We start from the raw sequence: 21018 nt of genomic DNA on the forward strand, positions 1-21018 counted from the left end.
TTGGGGGTACCAGTGACATTACTACAGTAATCAGTGCTATAAATATGCACTGTTACTGTAAAAATGACACTGGCAGGGAAGGGGTTAATTTTATTGGAGAGGGAGGGGTTAATGTATGCCTGGTGCTTACTAACGTGTGTGGGGGGAGGTGACTGAGTGACACAGGGACAGATCGAAGGTTCAGCTATGCTGAACCCTGCAATCTGTCACTGTCTGTCACTTAGGAGATCCGCCCGCTTTGTTTACACAAGCGGGCGGATCTCAAAACTCGATTCCCCGACGATCGGGGAAGACCAGCGGCGATCGCCACTGCTCCTCCCCTGGCCTGACTCCCGCTGTGACTGAATACAGCAGAAACGAGCCTCCGGTGGCGCGTGTGCGCCGCCCACAAGGGGAGGAGTCCAGCGACGTAGGTCTACGTCGCTGGATGGGAACTAACCACTTTGCCGCAGTAGAGCTCGAGTGAGTGGTCGGCAAGTGGTTAAACCTCATTTGCCATGTAGTTGCCCACTCTGTTATTTTGTTCAGGTTATTCTGTAAGATTTCTATGTCTTGATGTGAAGTTATTGCCCTGCTTATTATTGTGTCATCTGCAAAAACTGAGATTGAGCTAATGATCCCATCCTCTATGCTATTTATGAAAAAAATTGAACAAAATTGGTCCCAGGGCTGAGCCTCGGGAGGACCCCACTTAACACTCTGAGTACAAATTATTTATCACCACCCTTTGGACACACCCCTTTAACCAGTTTTCTATCCAAGAACAAACCTTGTGGTCGATGCCTGCAGACCTTAGTTTGCAAATTAAGCATTTGTGGGGAACTGTATTGAATGCCTTAGCAAACTCCAGATACACCACATCCACAGGTCTCCCCCTATCTAGCTCACAGCTCACCTCCTCATAGAATGTTAACAGACTGTTTTGACAAGAACGTCCTTTTGTAAACCAATGCTGATTACTGCTGATGATACTGTTGACTTTAGCAAATTCTTGAATATAGTCCCTTATCATCCCTTCCAGTAGTTTACATACTATTGATGTCAGGCTAACCGGCCTATAATTTCCCGGGATATGCCTCTGCCCTTTTTTGAATATTGGTAACCAGTGGTTTAGACATGAATGGCTGTGTTGAGTTATTTTGAGGGGACAGCAAATTTACACTGTTATACAAGCTGTACACTCACTACTTTACATTGTAGCAAAGTGTCACTTCTTCAGTGTTGTCACTTGAAAAGATATAATAAAATAATTACAAAAATGTGAGGGGTGCACTCACGTTTGTGAGATACTGTGTATATATATATATATATATATACAGCTATAGGGTCTAAGTATATAAATGCTGCATTAGTGCTCAGATCAAAGAAACATTTACATAGATGTTATATGTTTGTACAGGAGAAATGTACTGCAGTGACAGCAAACCTATGCCTGTGAAGAAGTTCAGATTGAAGTATCAGAAGACACATTGAAATATGTACATATAAATGTGTGGAATATACGGACAGCTATAAACAGACACAAAAATACCAACAGAAAGTGAAGACTTTATGTTTATTCAAACAGACACAAGCAACTATATACATGGTAATGAAAAATTACACATTACAATGCATCATGAAAACTAGACAAGAAAATACACACCTGTGAAAATCTTAGATATAGTTGCATTGAGTCATTGATAAACAAATACAGATCACATGTACACAATACAAACCATTACTATGTTGAACCCCCTTAGAACCATTGTGTATGTTAAATGTTTCATAAACCAGATAACTTGCACCAAGGCAGGCTGTAGGTCAGTAGTCCTTTGTCCCTGTCTTAACGCAACACCTTTCATGCCATACTCACAATACAACTCAGGAATAGCAATGCGGCACCTTTAGATTTGGCCAGGCAGAACGCAAATATTCAGCAAGTGAAGTCTTTTAAGGTACTATGGTATTTCCCTAGATCACTGTGATGGAAGTAGTACAAAGGGTTCCGTGCAGAGTTGATAATCAGCAGATATACCTTATACAACAAAGAAAAAGAATACATTACAACACAATATAAAAAAGCAACAAAATATGCACCTAGAAGAGTGAGTAAAAACATGCAGTTACAAATTCATTTTTTTTTTTAGTTTTGGATTAGAACCCCGTTAGTTTTTGTTGTCTTTGTCTATGCTATGAAAAGTCACCCTCTTCATTTATCCTGGTGACCATTGTTACCAAAAGAGAAAGTGATAGGAAATCCAAAAAAGTTGTCACCAGGATAAGAGGTATGGGCAAATCTTTCAATGGGATGATGTGTTCCAAGTGACAGCTTATCCAATCAAGAAATTTCCCTGACGTGGTAGACATTTACTCTCTTGTCCATATACGGTGGGGTGTTTAAATATTGTCCATCAGTAATATGTCTAGTGTCTGACCATCTCATTTAGCATACCCTCAGTTTCTGACCATATATTGTAGCATGTCCATTGTCTGACAATTTCTTTTAGCATGACTTTCTGTCTATTTACTGTGGTATGGTCAGTCTATCTCCTGTAGCATATCCAGTCTCTGATTATTTACTGCAGTAATTCCAGTCTGTTTATTTAAGGTAGCATGTCCAGTTTCTGACCATCTTCTGTAGCATATCCAAAGTATCTGATCATTTACTGTGGTATATCCAGTCTCCAACTGTCTGCTCTTGTATGTCTAGTCTCTGACCATCTCCTTAGCATGCCTATAGTCTCTGTTTATCCTCTGGTATGTCTAGATTCTGACCATCTACTGTTGTTTTTATAGCCTCTGACCATCTCTGATAGGATGTCTGCAACCTCGGTTCATTCACTGTAGTTTTTTACCATCTCTTGTAGCTTGCTTAAAAGTTTCTAACCAGCTACTGTAGTATGTCCAGTCTTTAACAATCTACTGTAGCATATCCACAGTCTTTGATCACATACTGTCATATGTCCAGTCTCTGACCATCTCCTTTAGCACGCCCGCAGTCCCTGACCATATACTGCAGTAACTTTAGTTTCTGACTATCTATTGTAGTATCCCCAGTCTCTGATTATCTCCAGTAGCATGCCTGCAGTACTTCACCATCTCCTGTAGCATGTCCAGTCTATGACCATCTCCTGTAGCATGGCTGCAGTATCTGACCATGTCCTGTAGCATGTCCAGTCTATGACCATCTCCTGTAGCATGTCCAGTCTATGACCATCTCCTGTAGCATGTCCAGTCTATGACCATCTCCTGTAGCATGCCTGCAGTATCTGACCATCTCCTGTAGCATGTCCAGTCTATGACCATCTCCTGTAGCATGTCCAGTCTATGACCATCTTCTCTAACATGTCCAGTCTATGACCATCTCCTGTATCATGTCCAGTCTATGACCATCTACTGTAGTATGTCCTCCCTCTGAAAATCTCTTTTAGCATGTCCATTTACTGCCATATATCCTGTCTCTAACTATCTCTGATAGAATACCTGCAGTCCACATATGCTGTGGTAAGTTCATTCTCTGACTATCCACTGTAGCATATCCAGTTTTCGACCATCTCTTGTAGCATGCTTGTAGTCTCTGATCATCTAATGTAGTATGTATAGTCTTTAATCATCTCTTGTAGCATATCCACATTCTCTGACCATATACTGTATTATGTCCAGTTTCTATCCATCTACCATGATATATCCAGTTTCTGTACATTTCCTGTAGCATGCTTGCAGTCTTTGACCATCTCTTGTAGTATACCAACAGTCTCTGATTATCTCCTTTAGCATGGTTGCACCCTCCGACCATCTACTGTGGTATGTCTAGTCTCTAACAATCTACTGAAGCATAACCACAGTTTCTGAACATTTACAGCAGTAGGTCCACTTTCTGACTATCTACTGTAATATGTCTAGTCTCTGGTTATCTTCTGTAACATATACCCACAGTCTCTCACCATAAATTGTGATATCTGCAGTCTCTGACCATGCACTGTAGTATGTCCAGTGTCTGACAACGTCTTTTAGCATGCCTGCAGTGTCTGACCATATACTGCGTTATACCAAGTCTCTAACTATTTACTTCAGCATAATCAGTCTCTGACCATTTACTGTGTTAAGTCCAGTCTGACTTTTTACTGTAGGTTGTCCACTTTCTGACCATATTCTGTAGCATGCTTGCAATCTCCTACTATCTAATGAAGTATGTCCAGTTTTTAGCCATCTCTTGTAACCTATTTCAATTCTCTGGCAATATACCGTACTTTGTCATGTCTAGTCTCTGACAATCTTGGTTAGGATGCCCTCAAATTCTGACTATATACTGTAGCATGTCTAGTTTCTGACATCTCCTGTAGCATGCTTGTAGTCCTTGACCATGTATTGAAGTATATCCAGTATCTAACCAGCTACTGTAATACATCCACAGTCTCCGGTCCTATGCTGTGGTATGTTCAGTCTCTGACTATATAATATATTATGCCCAGCCTTGGACCATCTCATTTAGCATACCCACAGTCCATAGCTCCCAACTGTCCCTGATTTTGAGGGACTGTCCCTCATTTGGAACAAAGTCCCTCTGTCCGTCTTTCCTCCACATGTGTCCCTCATATATAAAATGCACCGCTTATCTATCAAAAAGTGTTTTACAGTGCTAAATCTTTCATCCAATTTCTAAATTTCAGCATATGTAATTTCAAAAAGCCAATATAAAGCAATAGTAGTGGTAAAAAAGCACTTGTGGGTTTAACCAATCATTTTTTTGTACAATTCTCCTTTAGGGGGGACTTGGCGTGTCCTATGCCTACATACTTTTGCTAATAGTTGTCCCTCATTCCCATCTCAGATTGGGAGATATGACAGTTTCTGACCATATACTGCCTTATGTCGAGTTCCTATCTCCTGTAGCATACCCACAGTCTCTGACCATATGCTGTGGTTCGTCCATTCTCTGACTATCTACTGTAGTATGTCCCAATTGTGACATTCTCCTGTAGAACGCTCTCAGTCTTTGACCATCTAATGTAGTATATCCAGTCTTTAACCATCTTTTGTAGCATACCTATAGTCAATTATCCTATATTGTGGTATGTATAGTCTCTGTCCATCTACTGTGGTATGTCCAGTCTTTGACCATCTCATTTAATATGTCCTCAGTTTTTGACCATATTCTACATGTTCAATTTCTGACCATCTCCTGTACAGCCGTGGCCAAAAGTTTTGAGAATGACACCAATACATATTTTTACAAAGTCTGCTGCTTCAGTGTTTTTAGATCTTTTCATCACATGTTACTATGGTACACTGAAGTATAATTACAAGCATTTCATAAGTGTCAAAGACTTTTATTGACAATTACGTTAAGTTTATGCAAAGAGTCAATATTTGCAGTAATGACCCTTCTTTTTCAAGGCCTCTGTAATTCGTCCTGGCATGCTGTCAATCAACTTCTGGGCCACATCCTGACTGATGGCCGCCCATTCTTGCATTATCAATGCTTGGAGTTTGTCAGAATTTGTGGGGTTTATTTTTAGTTCACTCGTCTCTTGGAGATTGACCACAAGTTCTCAGAGGGATTAAGGTCTGGGGTCTTTCCTGACCATGGACCCAAAATGTTGATGTTTTGTTCCCCAAGCCACTTGGTTGCTCCACCATGCTGGAAAAGGCATTGTTCATCACCAGAGAAATGAAAAAAGTGTCGTGCTAAATGAATGGCAAAAATTACTGCCAACCTAGTGTGACCACTAGAGGGCCACATATACCGTTTCCTGTAAAAATAACTGTCTGTATATTGTGTATTAAAGTACAAAATAGCAAATGGAGAAATAATCAACAAAGTACAGTTAAAATATTGTGCAAAATAACCATGATAATAAAGTGCAAATAAATTGTGCAAATGTTAAAAAATAGCAATAAAAAACATTTCTTGTGTAAAAAGTGAAAAACAAAGTGGTAAGTTCATCAATCAGCAGCAAAAAAGTGCTCTGAATTAAATTCCATATCCAAGAGAAGCCCGTGTTCTGAAACTGTAAACTTGTCACCCTAAGTGCGACTGTCACCAAAGAAGAGTCAGGAGCGCATACCAGAACGAATGGACTCTACTACCAGTGGTGAAGAATCATACAGGCAAGAAAATGATAGCCATAGAAGAGCCTCCCGGTTGCTTTTACCATCTCGTCAGATCTCAATTAGGTCAATAAGCATGGATTCCCCGTAAAAACAAAGAACTCCTCATAGCATAAAACAATCATTGGTATAACTTTATTAAAAAGTAGAACACTTACATGCTCCCAATGGTTTAAAAGCGATATAAATATAGATGTTGTGATCACAAAAAGTTATTTGTAGTGGAGTAGACTCACAGGAACTGACGCGTTTCGTCTTGAGAGACTTCGACTGGGGTATGTTTTACTTTTTAATAAAGTTATACCAATGATGGTTTTATGCTATGAGGAGTTCTTTGTTTTTTTGGGGCATCCATGCTTATTGACTTAATTGAGATCTGACGAGATTGGGGAAAGCTACCAGGAGACTCTTCTATGGCTATCATTTTCTTGCCTGTATGACTCTTCATCGCTGGTAGTAGAGTCCATTTGTTCCGGTAAGCACTCCTGACTCTTCTTTGGTGACAGTCGCACTCAGGGTGACAAGTTTCCAGTTTCAGAACACGGGCTTCTCTTGGATATGGATTTTAATTCAGAGCACTTTTTTGCTGCTGATTGATGAACTTACCCCCCCCCCCCTTTTTTTTTCCACCATTTACACATGAAGTGATTTTTATTGCTATTTTTGCACATGCATTGGTTTTGCACAAATTCTTTTCACTTTATTATCATGGTTATTTTGCACAATATTTTAACTGAACTTTGTTGATTATTTGCACATTTGCTATTTTTCACTTTAATACACCATATACAGTTATTTTTTACATGAAATGGTATATGTGGCCCTTTAGTGGTCACACTGACGGTTGGCAATCATTTTTGCCATTGATTTAGCGCGGCACTTTTTTTCATTTCTCTATTCTATTACAACATCGTTGTGTTGCAGTGTCTGCAGCTTTGCGTGCATGACATTGGCGCAGTCATTTCTTTACATCTAATTGTTCATCACCAAACTGTTCTTGGATGGTTGGAATAAGTTGATCTCAGAGGATGCTTTTGCATCATTCTTTAATCATGGCTGTGTTCTTAGGCTAAATTGTAAGTGAGCCCACTCCCTTGGCTGAGAAGCAACCCCACACATGAATGGTCTCAGGATGCTTTACTGTTGGCATGACACAGGACTGATTGTAGCGCTCGCCATTTCTTCTCCGGACAAGTTTTTTTCCGGATGGCCCAAACAATTGGAAAGGGGATTCATCAGGGAAAATGACTTTACCCCAGTCCTCAGCAGTGCAATCCCTGTACCTTTTGCAGAATATCAGTCTGCCCCTGATGTTTTTCCAGGAGAGAAGTGGCTTCTTTGCTGCCCTTCTTTGACACCAGGCTATTCTCTAAAAGTCTGAGCAAGCTCTGCGCTGGTGGTACCCCAATCCCGCAGATGAATCAAGTATAAGAGACGGTCCTGGTGCTTGCTGGACTTTGAGTGCCCTGATGCCTTCTCACAAATGCAGTGGAAATGTTTTTATAGGATTAGGTTCATTTTCATGGCAAAGAGGGGCTTTGCAATTAATTGCAATTTATCTGATCACTCTTCATAATATTCTGGGATATATGCAAATTGCCATCATAAAAACTGAGGCAGCAGACTTTGTGAAAATTAATATTTGTGTCAGTCTCAAAACTTTTGGCCATGACTGTAGAATGCTTGGAGTCTCTGACAATCTCCGGTAGTATGTAAGAAAAATGGAAAAAGAAGCACCATAAAACTAGTTTGGCTAAACAAGCTGCTAACAATGCCTGTGCTTTGTCACTATCTTAGCAAAGTGGAAGCTGGCAGGTAGGTCAAGCAGGTACTTCAGGGCTTTTCCTACCTTCACATAAAACCTGTTCTTATACAAAGACAAAACCAATATAAACACTAACCTGTCACTGCTGTTTATTTCCACCGATACATTACATGCAATATTAACATTTACATATCTGGATTTATCTGGTTACATTTACAAGACATTAGGGTTTAACTCCTAGCAAAACTTTTTATTTTTATCTTTCAGTACATTTTTGTTGATTTTACAATTTTAAATTTCAAGCAAGCAATCCGTTACTGAAAAGAAAAAATAATGTGTACAAGAGGACTGCTGTTTGCAGCAAGAATTGGTGCAGTAAAACATATTACAGTTTATACACAAGTAGATCTAGTGGAGATACAGGTGTAGCCCATGATCAAACAGGCAGGATATAAAACAAATGTTGTTGCCTCGGAGGAAAGCAGAGCTTGGATTACATCCCTTGCTCGGGGGGGTTGAAGGGAGGTGGGGAAATATGTGTCGATCACATCTAGTCTCTACAAAAGCAATGACATGTAGGTGGCATGTAGGACTCTGTTCCCATAGTTTATGAAATGTAGTAATTAAATTGTCTATCCGTCATCTTCTCAAAGACCATTACATTGTGAAACCTGGTGCATGACAGCAGCAAAGGGGACAGTGACGGTATTCCATGCCTAAGCTATAGCCAACCAAAGCTTTTTATTGTAGTTATGGATAAAGTGAAGAAAGAATAGAAGTTCTGTTATGTTTTAGGGTGTTTGAGTCCTTCTTAAGGAGAGTTGCTATTAATTAATTACCCCTATCGTGGTGAACCTTCAAAACAGAGGCACAGACAGCAATAAAAACCTGACAGCTGTTGTAATCCCTCTCCACTCTATCCACAACTAAAACATTTTTTTTTTCAGCACTATATATAATGTATATTACATAATGTTTTTGCCAGTGTAAGAACAAATATAATAACATACAACATAGTACCTTTTGGCCAGGCAGAAAGCAAATATTCAACCTAAATGAAGGAATGATAAGCAGCGGGACTCACCTAACTCGTTTACCTTGCAAAGTAATGAATGTGTAAGAGTATGGACTTTTGCCTTTTCATACTCTGGCTCCACCCACTTATTATATAATGACGTTGCCGATTGGTTTCTGTCCAATTTCTAGAATTATCTTTCGAATAACGTCATCTCAACTCTTTTCTGATTGGCTGCTGGCTGATTTCTAGAATAATCTTTTGCATGACGTGATACCTTTCCCCTCCTTGCTAACTGTGAACTCTGGAATGCGTGTAAAAGATTGTATGTTAAAGATTAACACATTTCCAAGCAATTGAAAGCTATTACCTATGATCAAGAGATTTTTGTTTGTTGGAGACGTGACTTCATTTTCTAGGGGTAAAAAAAAAAACTGCACTATACAATGTTGAAAGGTTTCAGAAAGACAATTTTTTAGGGGCAAACGATACTTTAAGGCTCCTTTCACACACTGTGTCCGTCAAAGGGACTCCGCTTTCTCAGCGGGGGATCGATCCGCCGATCCCCCGCTGAGCAGAAGAATGACAGCTGTTCTCCGCGCTGTGTGCGGAGACACAGCTGTCACAGCCCCATAGATCTCTATAGGGGAATCGGATGGGAACGGACTGTCGGTCCGTTCTCATCCGATCCGATGGATCGGGTCGGGTGTCAGCGGACATGTCTACGCTGACATCCGATGCCCCATAGAGATGCATGGGGGACCGTTCAGATCCGCCAAAAAAAAGGACAGGCGGATCTGAACGGTCCGCCTGTGTGAAAGGGGCCTAAGAATTTTTTTGATCTTAAGCCCCGTACACACGTACCGATTGTCGGCCGTAAATATTCGGCCGACGACCGATCGGCCTATTGTAGGCTTGTTAGTATGATGCTGCCGACAGCGCACTTTCGGCCGAAAATAATCTGTCGTGCAAGCATTAAAATTTTTGTTGGCCAACACCAGAACGGCCGATTGTTCGCCAGTCAGTACAGAATCCGGCCGACAATCAGCAGATTTGCAAGACTGGGCATGCTCAGAGAAGAAAAAAACACAGGGAGTGTTAACCATCACATGACATCACTTCTGCAGTCGGCGGACAAAATTCTTGTGCAGTCTTTTGCGCTTTTCAGCGGACAGGACAGCCCTGGACAAAAGACGGCCAATCGGTCGGCCGACGATCGGTACGTGTGTACGAGGCATTAGTTACATAGTAGATGAGGTTGAATAAAGACAATAGTCCATCCAGTTCAACCTGTGTAGGTGTGTTTGGCTGTAATCATAAAAACAGCTATATAAGAAAGCTATTCTTTCTTTATCTAAAATTAAAAAAAGCATATATTTTTTGGAACTAAATTATTATTGTCAATAGAGAAGTTCATTTAAAGTGACACTAAACCCACATTTTTAACCACTTGCCGACAACCCACCGCAGATATACTGCGGCAGGCTGGCTCGGCTGCGCGAATTGCCGTACATGTATGGCGATCCGCAGGAGCGATCCTGGGGGCGCGCGCGCAACCCTCATTAGCCAGCGGGAAAGTTGACACAAGGGGCTAGCAGCCGCGATTGCCACCGGGCCCCCCGGTGAGAGAGAGAACGACAGTCGGCTGTTGTAAACACAGCAGACCGTTGTTCTCTCAGGAATCAGCACAGAGTTCCTGTGAACCTCCTATTTAGGATCACAGGTCTCTGTGTTGATTCCACAAGCCCATCCGTCTCACAGTTAGAAAACACCCCCCTAGGCAAACACTTAACCCTTTGATCGCCCTTGAGTTAACCCCTTCCCTGCCAGTGTCATTACTACAGTAACAGTGCATATTTTTAGCATGGATTACTGTAGTAATGGGACTGGTCCCACCAAAAATGTAAAAAATGACAGTTGTCTGATCTGTCCTCCACAATGTCACAGTCCCGCTAAAAATTGCTGATCACCGCCATTAATAGTAACAAAATAAATAAAATAAAAATGACATAATTCTTTCCCCTAGTTTGTAGAAAAGATAACTTTTGCGCAAATCAATTAAAATACGCTAATTGGGATTTTCTTTACCAAAATATGTAGCAGAATACAAATTGGCCTAAAATGATGAAAAAATTCGATTTTTACATTTTTTTTTAGTAATGTTATAAAGCAGAATGTGAAAAATATTGTTATTTTTTTTTTTCCAGAATTGTCGCTCTTTTTTTGTTTATAGCACAAAAATTAAAAATTGTACAGGTGATCAAACACCACCAAAAGAAAGCTCTGTTTGTGGGAAAAGACATCCATTTTTATTTGGGTACAACGTTGCACCACCGCTCAATTGTCCGTTAAAGTAACGCAGTGCCGAATCGCAAAAAATATACTGTAAGTGTAATGTACCTATTATCTCTCTCTTCCATTGTTTCATCTCTCAAATGCATGTTTTTGCTATTCTCAAACTTCCTGTTCTAGGGTGGCTATGTTCCATCTCCATGCCCCCCTTGTGTTTGTGAACATAGCCACCCTCTACTGCTCACTCCTGAGATGAACACCTCTACCTGTATATGGGCAGGGACAGACAGTTGGTACCCAAGATGGAGGAAAGACATTCACAGACCAAGTAACTGGCACTGTTGTTATTGGATTAAACAGAAGCAGCAATAAACGTGTCAAGGTAGCAGCAGAAGCTAATTTGGTGATCCCAGAATTGTGGTGGCAGAGCTTTATTAACCACTCGACCTCTGGAAGATTCACCCCCCCCCCCCTTCATGACCAGGCAATGTTTTGCTTTTAGGCACTGCGGTAATTTAACTGACATTTCCGTGGTCATCAACGCTGTACACAAATGAAATTTATATAATTCTTTCCCCACAAATTGAGCTTTCTGTTGGTGACATTTGATCACCACTGTGTTTTTTATTTTTTGCGCTATAATTCGAAAAAAAGACGGAAAGTTTTAAAAAACAAACAATATTTTTTACTTTCTGCTATAAAACATATCTAATAAAAACATTAAAAAAAATCAAATTTCTTCATAAATTTAGGCAAATATGTATTCTGCTACATATTGTTAGTAAAAAAAAAATCCCAATAAGAGTATATTGATTTACTATTTTTATTGATATTTAAGGAATTTTTATTTATTATTTTTTTTATACTAGTAATGGCAGCGATCAGCTACTTCTAGCGGGACTGTGATATTATGGCAGACGGTCTGACACTATCAGATACTTTGTGGGAACCAGTGACACTAACAAATTTATCAGTGCTAAACATTTGCAATGTCACTGTACTAATGACACTGGCTGGGAAGGGGTTAACATCTAAGGTAATCAAAGGGTTAAATGTGTGCCTAACCAGTGTTTTTGTGTTTACTGTGAGCTGCTTTCACTAAGTGATGTTCTGTTTATGAATCCCCGTTGCAGGGAAACAAAATCCAGCACATCTCTGCTGACAGGACAGGGTTCTGCATTGTTTATATATATATCTGTCTCGTCGTCGATCAGCGGGTGCCAGCTGAAAAAAAATTGTGCTTCATAAACTGCCTTTCAAAAAGCATGTGACATAAAAAAATGTAATTCTTTCGGACCTCTGCTAAAAAAAAAAAAATTATATATATATATATATATATATATATATATACATATATATAGGGTTTGGGGGTTCTAAGTATTTTCTAGCAAAAAAAATGCTGATTTGTTCTTTTTATGTGTTTCAGACTCTAACGCCATATTTTCTTTTGAAATCACCTAAAGCAGTCCTTCCCCTTCCTCCTCACATTTGTTTTTATATTCCCAGCTTACCTGATTGCGGGTCATGCACAGAAAACATGCTTACCCACCCGCGAGATTTAGTAGTGTCCTGCTGAGATTCTTCTCTCTTCTGCCCCATGCTTAGTCCCGTGCTGCCATCTTCATTAGCAACGTCACTCGAAAGTCGCCAGCTATTCCCGGTTCAGCCGGCGGCTCTCCAAATTGCTCACTGCTAAGCCCCCCCCCTATTAAAGTGGAAGTAAACTCCTATCTTTGAATTGAACCTATGGGAAAGTCTATAATAAGGCTCACCTATAGGTACTGTAATTGAAGAACTAAAGAGTTTCTGTGGTTCTAGGAAGTCATCCACAGGGAATGGCTGAGACTGGTTTCTCGCAGAAAAGTAGTCAGTGGCAAAGATATGGTCAGTAAACAGATAAAGGATTGATCCAGTCAGTAGGCAGAAAAGTAGTCAATGAACAGGCCAGGGTCAGTACAAGCAGCAGGCAGAGTCAACACTTCACTGGTGTGGCAGTGATCAGGAGCACTGTTATTGGCTTACACTGGTCTGGTGACACTGGAACTGGTGTGGCGACAATCAGGGACACTGTTGCAGGCTTACACTGGGATGCTGGTTCACACTGGTGTGGTGACTAGGGATGGGCAAATGACTCCCTGTTCAATTCGTACCAGAACTTTCGAACATCGCAACAGTTCGGTACTGGAAAGCCAGTTATCGTCTTTCCTTTCCTCAGACACGGACAGCGTGGGAGAAAGGAAATGACGATAACTGGTGTAGCAGGTTTTCCAGGCATTGGGCCTGATGTGCGTCTGCCATTGTTACCGGTCACCTCTCCGGGCCTTGTGAGCTGTGACCCTGGGTGTGAGAACTGAGACATGAACAACTCCGGCATCTTTATTTTGCTGCTTCATTGTACCTAAGGGGATGGGAGAAGGGAATGAGTGGGACACTCCCTTAGGCTCAACTAAATACAACTTGGGACTTTCTCAGAAATTGTCCGTCAACGCTGTCTTGACGCCAGCCGGCGTTAGCCAAAGCTCGCTGACGCTCAGAACACACTGAAGGAAGTGCTGAATCCCTGACTTTGGGTCCAGAAGATCCAGGACTATAGAATAATGAGCTTCTAACACTGCTGCACTGCAAAGTCACTGACTTTTTCCTCCAGTCCTGCACTGGCTTGAGGTAGATTGATATGAATTCCTGCATGACTGCAACTCTCAAACAACATACTGTACACTGTCTCCTCAGGGCCCAAACTGCAGGCGCCCCCCTCAACTCCTCAGGGTGCCCTGACCAGGTAACCCCTCTGTCACTTCAGGGTCCTCAACCAAGGTACCCCCCTCTGTCACTTCAGGGTCCTCAACCTAGGCACCCCCTTTACAGCTAGCTGACATCTGGATCCTAGAACCCTCTCCGGAGTAGTACCCCCTAACACTTCAGGCAGACCCCCAGGGGCAATTCCCAGCACTCACAACCTGTGCAGGCCCCCCGGGACTGGACCCCTCTCGCTCCCCACCGGTTCTCTGCACACCGGATCCCCCCAGCTCAACTCAGCACCCTTTGGATTCCCAGGCAGCACCTGAGACATCCTCCCCCTCAAACAGGAGGAGAGACAGCCGTTCTCTCCCCCCTGGGACCCCGCTCCCGCCAAAGACACCGAGTCACGCACTTCCCTCAAACTTATCCCCACTCCCAGAATCCCTTGTGGCATAATCTGCCTTCTGGGGTAATTACAAGCCTGAATGTGTCCCCTGATTGGGTTTCCTCCACTGCCCTATGAGAAGCCTCTCACAGGAGCCAGTGGGGGGACTCCCCCTTCAGCAGGAACACCTGGAAGCCATGACACCCTGGCAAAAAAAATAAATCATGGCCCTGCTGTTAGGCAGACAAGACCCATTATACATTTGCCTAGCACCTACCTGTAGGGTGCTACACCCACCCCACACCTAATTGAGTCAGGTCCCTGTGACTCTGAGGCAGCCGCCACCTGTCAAAATTCTGCCAAAAATCAGGAGTATCCCACAAACCTGGAAAAGGGGGAAAAGGGAAAAACAAATTTACAAATAAATTAGCGTAGAAAAATAGATCTTTACACTCTGCTGTACACATTTTTACAACAGAGAAAAATACAATGCAAACATCCTGACTGTCTATTTCTCAGGTGACCCCACCTGTATAGAGAGAAGGGAAGCAAAAGTTAGTCAACTACATACACATATGAAAATGCAAGCCTAACCTATCTGAACAGTTGAATGGAAAGACCCTCCTTCACTGCTTGTAAGGGCGACCTTTCCATTCCCTCTCTGACTACCTCTGCTAGCCAGTGTCTTGACACGCCGGGGTCCTCTCCCTCTTTTGAAGAGCTTGTCCCCTAACACTAGCTGTCTAGGCAGAGTCCTTTGTAGAAGTGAAACACAGCACCCTCTGCTGTCCTTCCAAGCACTTCAATAAGGAAACAGGGCAGGTCACAGTCTCTCATGACCTACAGTCCTGCTGAGTCAAGGAACTTCACAGGGGGCAGCAGGGCACCCCCACCAAAGTTCCTGGACACACTTGAACTTTGTAGCAATATTTTCATCTGTCAAGACTGGGGATGATGTCCCACGCAGCCATTTGTAATCCACAAAAGATCCTGGCCCGATGGCCCTAAAAGGTCTGAAACTGCAATACTTGACTTTCAAAAGACCCTGGCCCAATGGCCCAAGGGGTCTATTTCAAGCACTGGCAAACTTGGATTCAGCATCAGATCACTTTAAAATTTCCTTGGCCAGTTGTGGTAGCCAGCCGGCCACACAGTTTTTTTTCTCTGTTCCTGATGCTCCTCCTCTATATGAGATACTAACAATCTCAGATATAATACTTCGGATGGGGTACTTGGACATACTCCCCTGGCTCATTCTTGACCGGATAGACCAAGCGTGTCTTAACCCATCAGGGCGACGGACTTCTACCCTGTCTATATAAATAGAGCGCCCATAGTACCACTGAGTCTTTACTTTGTTGAACTTTTCTTTAGCCTCTCTTCCGGGGAATCCCTGTAAGGTTCTGGAACAAATAGGAAGTCCCAAATTATTTAGTCGCATTAGAAATCCCGGAATTTTTCTACCAGAAGCATTACCTCCCTGGGGGCATAGGGGTAATCATAGCCGTACTCCTGTGCAACTTTCTTCTGCATCCACCGTTGCATCCAGGACAACCGGGGGAGGGTTCTCCTGTTTCCTCTCCCTGGTGGAGAAAATGGGGTACATACCCTCTGTATCATTTCCTCGTTTGCTGTGTTCTGGTCCCTGGCCCTGGCAATGTTCTCTGGTGGGGTGAGGTCTGGGACTCTTGCAACGTAGGCGTCGCAGAACCCCAATTTCTGGGCCAGTGCCCCCCCCTCTCGATAGCCTCCTTGGCTTCCTGGTCTAATGGTGCATTCACATTCGGAACCTGGGGAGCTGCGCCCAGCTTCTGACTCCCATTCCCACTCAGTCTCATCGACTGATCCCCAATCATCCATGTCTTCCGCAAGTGATCCATACTTCATATAAAAGGATGGGGAATCAATTCTGACAGGGCATCTCTCACCCTCACTGCTGGCGCTGGAAGACGACACTGGAACTGTTTCTGACTTAACAGGCTCTGGAACATTGATAGGGGCGGATCCCGTTATGGCTCTTGCGGTAGATATCTCTGGCCACTCTCTAACGGTCTGTGTGGACACGGATCCCCTCCCTATGGAGCTCTGCGACCAAACTCCCTTCCCGCAGACCCACCGACTGCTGGCAGGGCCTCCAGCTGCATCATCAGCCTGAACATGCCCCTCCCGGCTCCGTGGAGTAACTTTGACTCGTTCCCAGGCACCTCCTGAGTGAGGCCTGTCTCCCACATAACTGTGAGCTTTCTGGGACGGACCTCACTCTTCTCTGCCCTGAGCAGCAGATCGCCACATTGCCCACATTGAACCCACAACACTGGGGGTATACTGGCGCAAAAGGAAAATGGAGGGATACCATTAATTTCTATCATATAGGACAAAACTGTGGAAAAACGATATTATGAGAAAACAATATTGGCGTGGCACATATAAAGTCCAACAGTCCATAAAAAGCCAAGTCCTTAAAACACTTTTGAAGGCTGCTCTGTCCCAAGTAAGAAGAACAACTTGCAGTGGACTGTAAAGGAAAGGCAGGCGCCACTCTAAGTGTAATAGGACTCAAATTTTATTGGAAAAATCAGCACACTATATACTCACAAACGAGTAACAGGAAACAGCAGTGGGTGATAGCCGTAAAGTTCATCCGGAGGATCGATAGATCCGGGTGCCTGTAGAGAAGGATCCGACCGATCCACTGTATGGTCCGCTCGAGCCGATGGGGAACGGCTTGTCCTGAACCCAGGGGACACTGTCTGGGCTTCCGGCGGCGTACTTCCGGCTGGGACGTGGAGCGTGATGGCGTAGGCAGGCGACGCGTTGTCGGAGCATGCGCTCCTTCCTCAGACTTCTAATCTAATTGGTCAGAATTAGTAATAGTATACAGTGCAAACACCGCAGCCATTAATGATTCAGTCACAGCACCGGATATCATCATCATTATCACAATGACAACGAGGGGTGCTTTGGCTGTGTCATTCATGGTTGCAGACAGTGTTTGCACTGTATATTATTGCTATCAGGAATAGTAATAATATACCAAACACTGAAGCCTGTGGTTGAATCGGTACTGTATGCATCTTAAATGCTTGCTTTTAGCTGAGTTAAATGTGCACTTGTCTGAGGATCGGATCTGTGCCCACCTGCCATCACCGCCTCCTCCACCTCCTGCTGACAGCTACAATCCCGCTCTGACATTACCTCGCCCCCCCCCCCACATTTACTGCGGGAGCAAGGTAGCTTAGGAGCTACAAATCCCTCCGCCAGGTGGCAAAAGAAAATGCCAGCTGCCTGCAAGCAGGCAAACATAAAAAAAGTTCCATGTCTGTAGTGCTGGCTACCTCCTTTTGTGCCTCTCTCCTGCAATGATGGGGCCCAGGAAAGTGCCATAGAGTTGCTTGTACCTACTCCATGTGTGCAGTGTGTGTCAGGGCACAGTGGGCCCCCTTGCCTTGAAGGCCTGTGTGCCCCACACACATGGATGATATGCCACTGAATGGGCCCCTGCAGATTTATGCACCCTTTACTAGCATATACTTGACAGATTTACCTTTCAAGTGGAGCCCACCGCTGCTGGCGCTTCCATCGTTGTCTGGGTTTGTGCGCTTTGCCCATTTCAATGGCTGGGCTGTGATGACATCACTCCCGCACATGCTCATGGAAGCCGTGATCCAAGCACGGCACTCTCCGCATTGAGGACACCCTCATGTACTGCGCATGTATAATTACATCATCGGTTGGAATGCAAGTTTAGGAGGTATTTACATTACCTACAGGTAAGGCTCCATGTACACGGGACGCTGGAAATGGCCGTTTAGGAGCAGTTGGGCGTTTTTTTTTAGAAGCCCCTGAACCCATCTACATTTTATCTTACCTGTCCATGTACACCAGGTCGTTTGCGGTCGTTTGCGGGCAGTTGCGTTCAGGGACTTTTTTTAGAACGCAATTATTTGCGTTCGAACGTGTGTTTCCTGGCGTTTCAAACGCAAAAACGCGACCGAACGCGATGACCCGCGTTTGGCGTTTTTCCATTTTAAAGGGGAATAATTTTTTTGACCTCTAGGAACGGTTCTAAACGCAAACGCCCGCTAAACGCGGGTACAAACGCGACCGAACGGACGTTTCAAACGTCCTAAAAATTCCAGCATTCAAAGGGACTTTTAACAACGTCTCGTGTACATGGACCCTAAGACTTATTATATGATTATCTGTAGAGACAATTTTAAACTGAGAGTTTCCTAACACTGTGTCTGTACCATGGCATTATGTTTTCCCCTTTAAATCAGCCCAGTTCTCTGTGGGTTGGGAGATGATTTGCTACTAAAGAGAATTCTACACATAGATCTGCACTGCTGGTGATGGAAGGGTTAATCACATGCAGCCATTAGAGATCTTATGCCAATGGATGAATCAGCAGAAATCAGGAAAGGGTTAAATGGACAGACATCAGCGGGGAGCTGAGACTAGAGATCCCCCAGCAACCTGATCTCTATACTGCTCAGGGATTGAACCCCTCATACAGACACCAGTATGACTGTCATCCATCAGTATGGAGGGATCCTCCCACGTGTGTTCCCAGTACTAGGAAGAGCCTGGGAGCCCCGAGATATCAAATCTCACTGACAGTCTGACACTGCTGGGAGTGGCTCTGGTCACATGACGTTTGTTTACTTTGAGGAGTTTCTCCGGGCCTGTGATTGGATAACTGACTGTCAGGTGACACACCAGGAAGTGTTGGCAGCCGTGAGTACAGTGTGGAGGGAGAATTCAGTGTTGTGGTGACAGGCAGGCAGTGTGTGCAATGGAGGGCTATCAGCTGGAGGACACAGATAGCGGAGCTATATACTCTGTACCACAGGGAGAGACCATGATAGGAAGAGGACCATTCCTGGGGGTGAGTTCCCTCTCTTATCTACTGATCTGTAAATACCTCATCATAATCCCTACTGTACCTATCTATATTTACCTCCTACATACCTCATCATAATCCCTACTGTACTGATCTGTATACACCTCATCGTAATCCCTACTGTACCTATCTATATTTACCTCCTACATACCTCATCATAATCCCTACTGTACTGATCTGTATACACCTCATCGTAATCCCTACTGTACCTATCTATATTTACCTCCTACATACCTCATCATAATCCCTTCTCTACTGATCTGTATACACCTCATCATAATCCCTTCTCTACTGATCTGTATATACCTCATCATGATCCCTACTGTACCTATCTATACATACCTCATCATAATCCCTACTGTACCTATCTGCATATACCTCATCATAATCCCTACTCTACTGATCTGTATATACCTCATCATAATCCCTACTCTACTGATCTGTATATACCTCATCATAATCCCTACTCTACTGATCTGTATATACCTCATCATAATCCCTTCTCTACTGATCTGTATATACCTCATCATAATCCCTACTCTACTGATCTGTATATACCTCATCATAATCCCTTCTCTACTGATCTGTATATACCTCATCATGATCCCTACTGTACCTATCTATACATACCTCATCATAATCCCTACTGTACCTATCTGTATATACCTCATCATAATCCCTACTGTACCTATCTGTAAATACCTCATTATAATCCCTACTGTACTGATCTGTATATACCTCATTATAATCCCTACTGTACCTATCTGTATATACCTCATCATAATCCCTACTGTACCTATCTGTATATACCTCATCATAATCCCTACTCTACTGATCTGTATATACCTCATTATAATCCCTACTGTACCTATCTGTATAAACCTCATCATAATCCCTACTCTACTGATCTGTATATACCTCATCATAATCCCTACTCTACCTATCTATATATATTGCATCATAATTCCTACTGCACTGATCTGTATATAGTAAAAGGGGGGAATTTAACCACGCTAAAGGAGTAAAGTAAAACAGCAGCAACTTCAAGTGTGACCACACCCTAGAGAAATTATGTAAATAAATTGCGCTAAAAGTGATCTATAAAGGTATAAAGTCCACAAAGTCCCAACATTGATGACAGATGACAATATCCCGGGTATGATCCTAAACCGGGCTCTCTTAGGAGTGTACGCTTACCAGATTAAGGTAAGAATGAAGCGGATGTGCTCTTATGTCTTGTCACCTTGATAGAAGATCCAGGCCCATGTGAGCAATGGACTCAGAGGTCGAATAGAAATTAAAGGCAAGTGTATAAGATCAATCCAATGTGACACAGGATGCAATGCCAGAAAAACACCAGTAGGGGTCGCCTCTTACCAGATATTAAACTCAGCCAAGCTTGTAATCGACCATAGATTCACCAATTGATAATGCAGAGGCTGCTCCTGGCTTTTGCTGGAAAGAGCTGCAGCTGCTGTGTTTTGTATGGAGTGTGTCCTGCCCCCTGTGTACACAGGCTCCAGTAGAGGGGGCAGGCTGAGGACAGAGAAGCTGAGGATGAGGATGGTGCTAGGGACAGAGGAAGGAGCAGTATGCTCTGCACTTCTCATACAGCACAAGGAAAGATACAGCTCCCACCTCTCCAGGAAGCAAAGCAGACATTTGAAAACCAAAATCGAACTTTTTGGCAACAATGCAAAACGTTATGTTTGGCTTAAAAGCAACACAGCTCATCACCCTGAACACACCATACCCACTGTCAAACATGGTGGTGGCAGCATCGTGGTTTGGGCCTGCTTTTCTTCAGCAGGGACAGGGAAGATGGT

General features: G+C 43.2%; 1 protein-coding gene and 1 long non-coding RNA gene across 2 annotated transcripts in view; one reads left to right on the forward strand and one right to left on the reverse strand.

The window, feature by feature from the left end:
* Nucleotides 1–1541: 1541 nt before the first annotated feature.
* Nucleotides 1542–9052, reverse strand: LOC309549641. The gene is made up of 2 exons (XR_014225027.1): nt 8943–9052; nt 1542–2017 (listed from the first exon to the last, which is right to left on the reverse strand). It is a non-coding gene; the product is annotated as an uncharacterized lncRNA (long non-coding RNA).
* A 9941-nt stretch (nt 9053–18993) lies between these two features.
* The window catches only part of APLF (aprataxin and PNKP like factor), a 472148-nt gene continuing 470123 nt past the window's right edge, over nt 18994–21018 (forward strand). The window contains exon 1 of the mRNA XM_082250272.1: nt 18994–19177. Within this exon, the coding sequence (XP_082106398.1) occupies nt 19085–19177 (93 nt within the window). The 5' untranslated portion in view covers nt 18994–19084. The remainder of the gene's footprint in view (nt 19178–21018) is intronic.

This window comes from Pelophylax lessonae (assembly GCF_965119305.1).
Source record: "Pelophylax lessonae genome assembly, chromosome: 3".
NCBI lineage: Eukaryota > Metazoa > Chordata > Amphibia > Anura > Ranidae > Pelophylax > Pelophylax lessonae.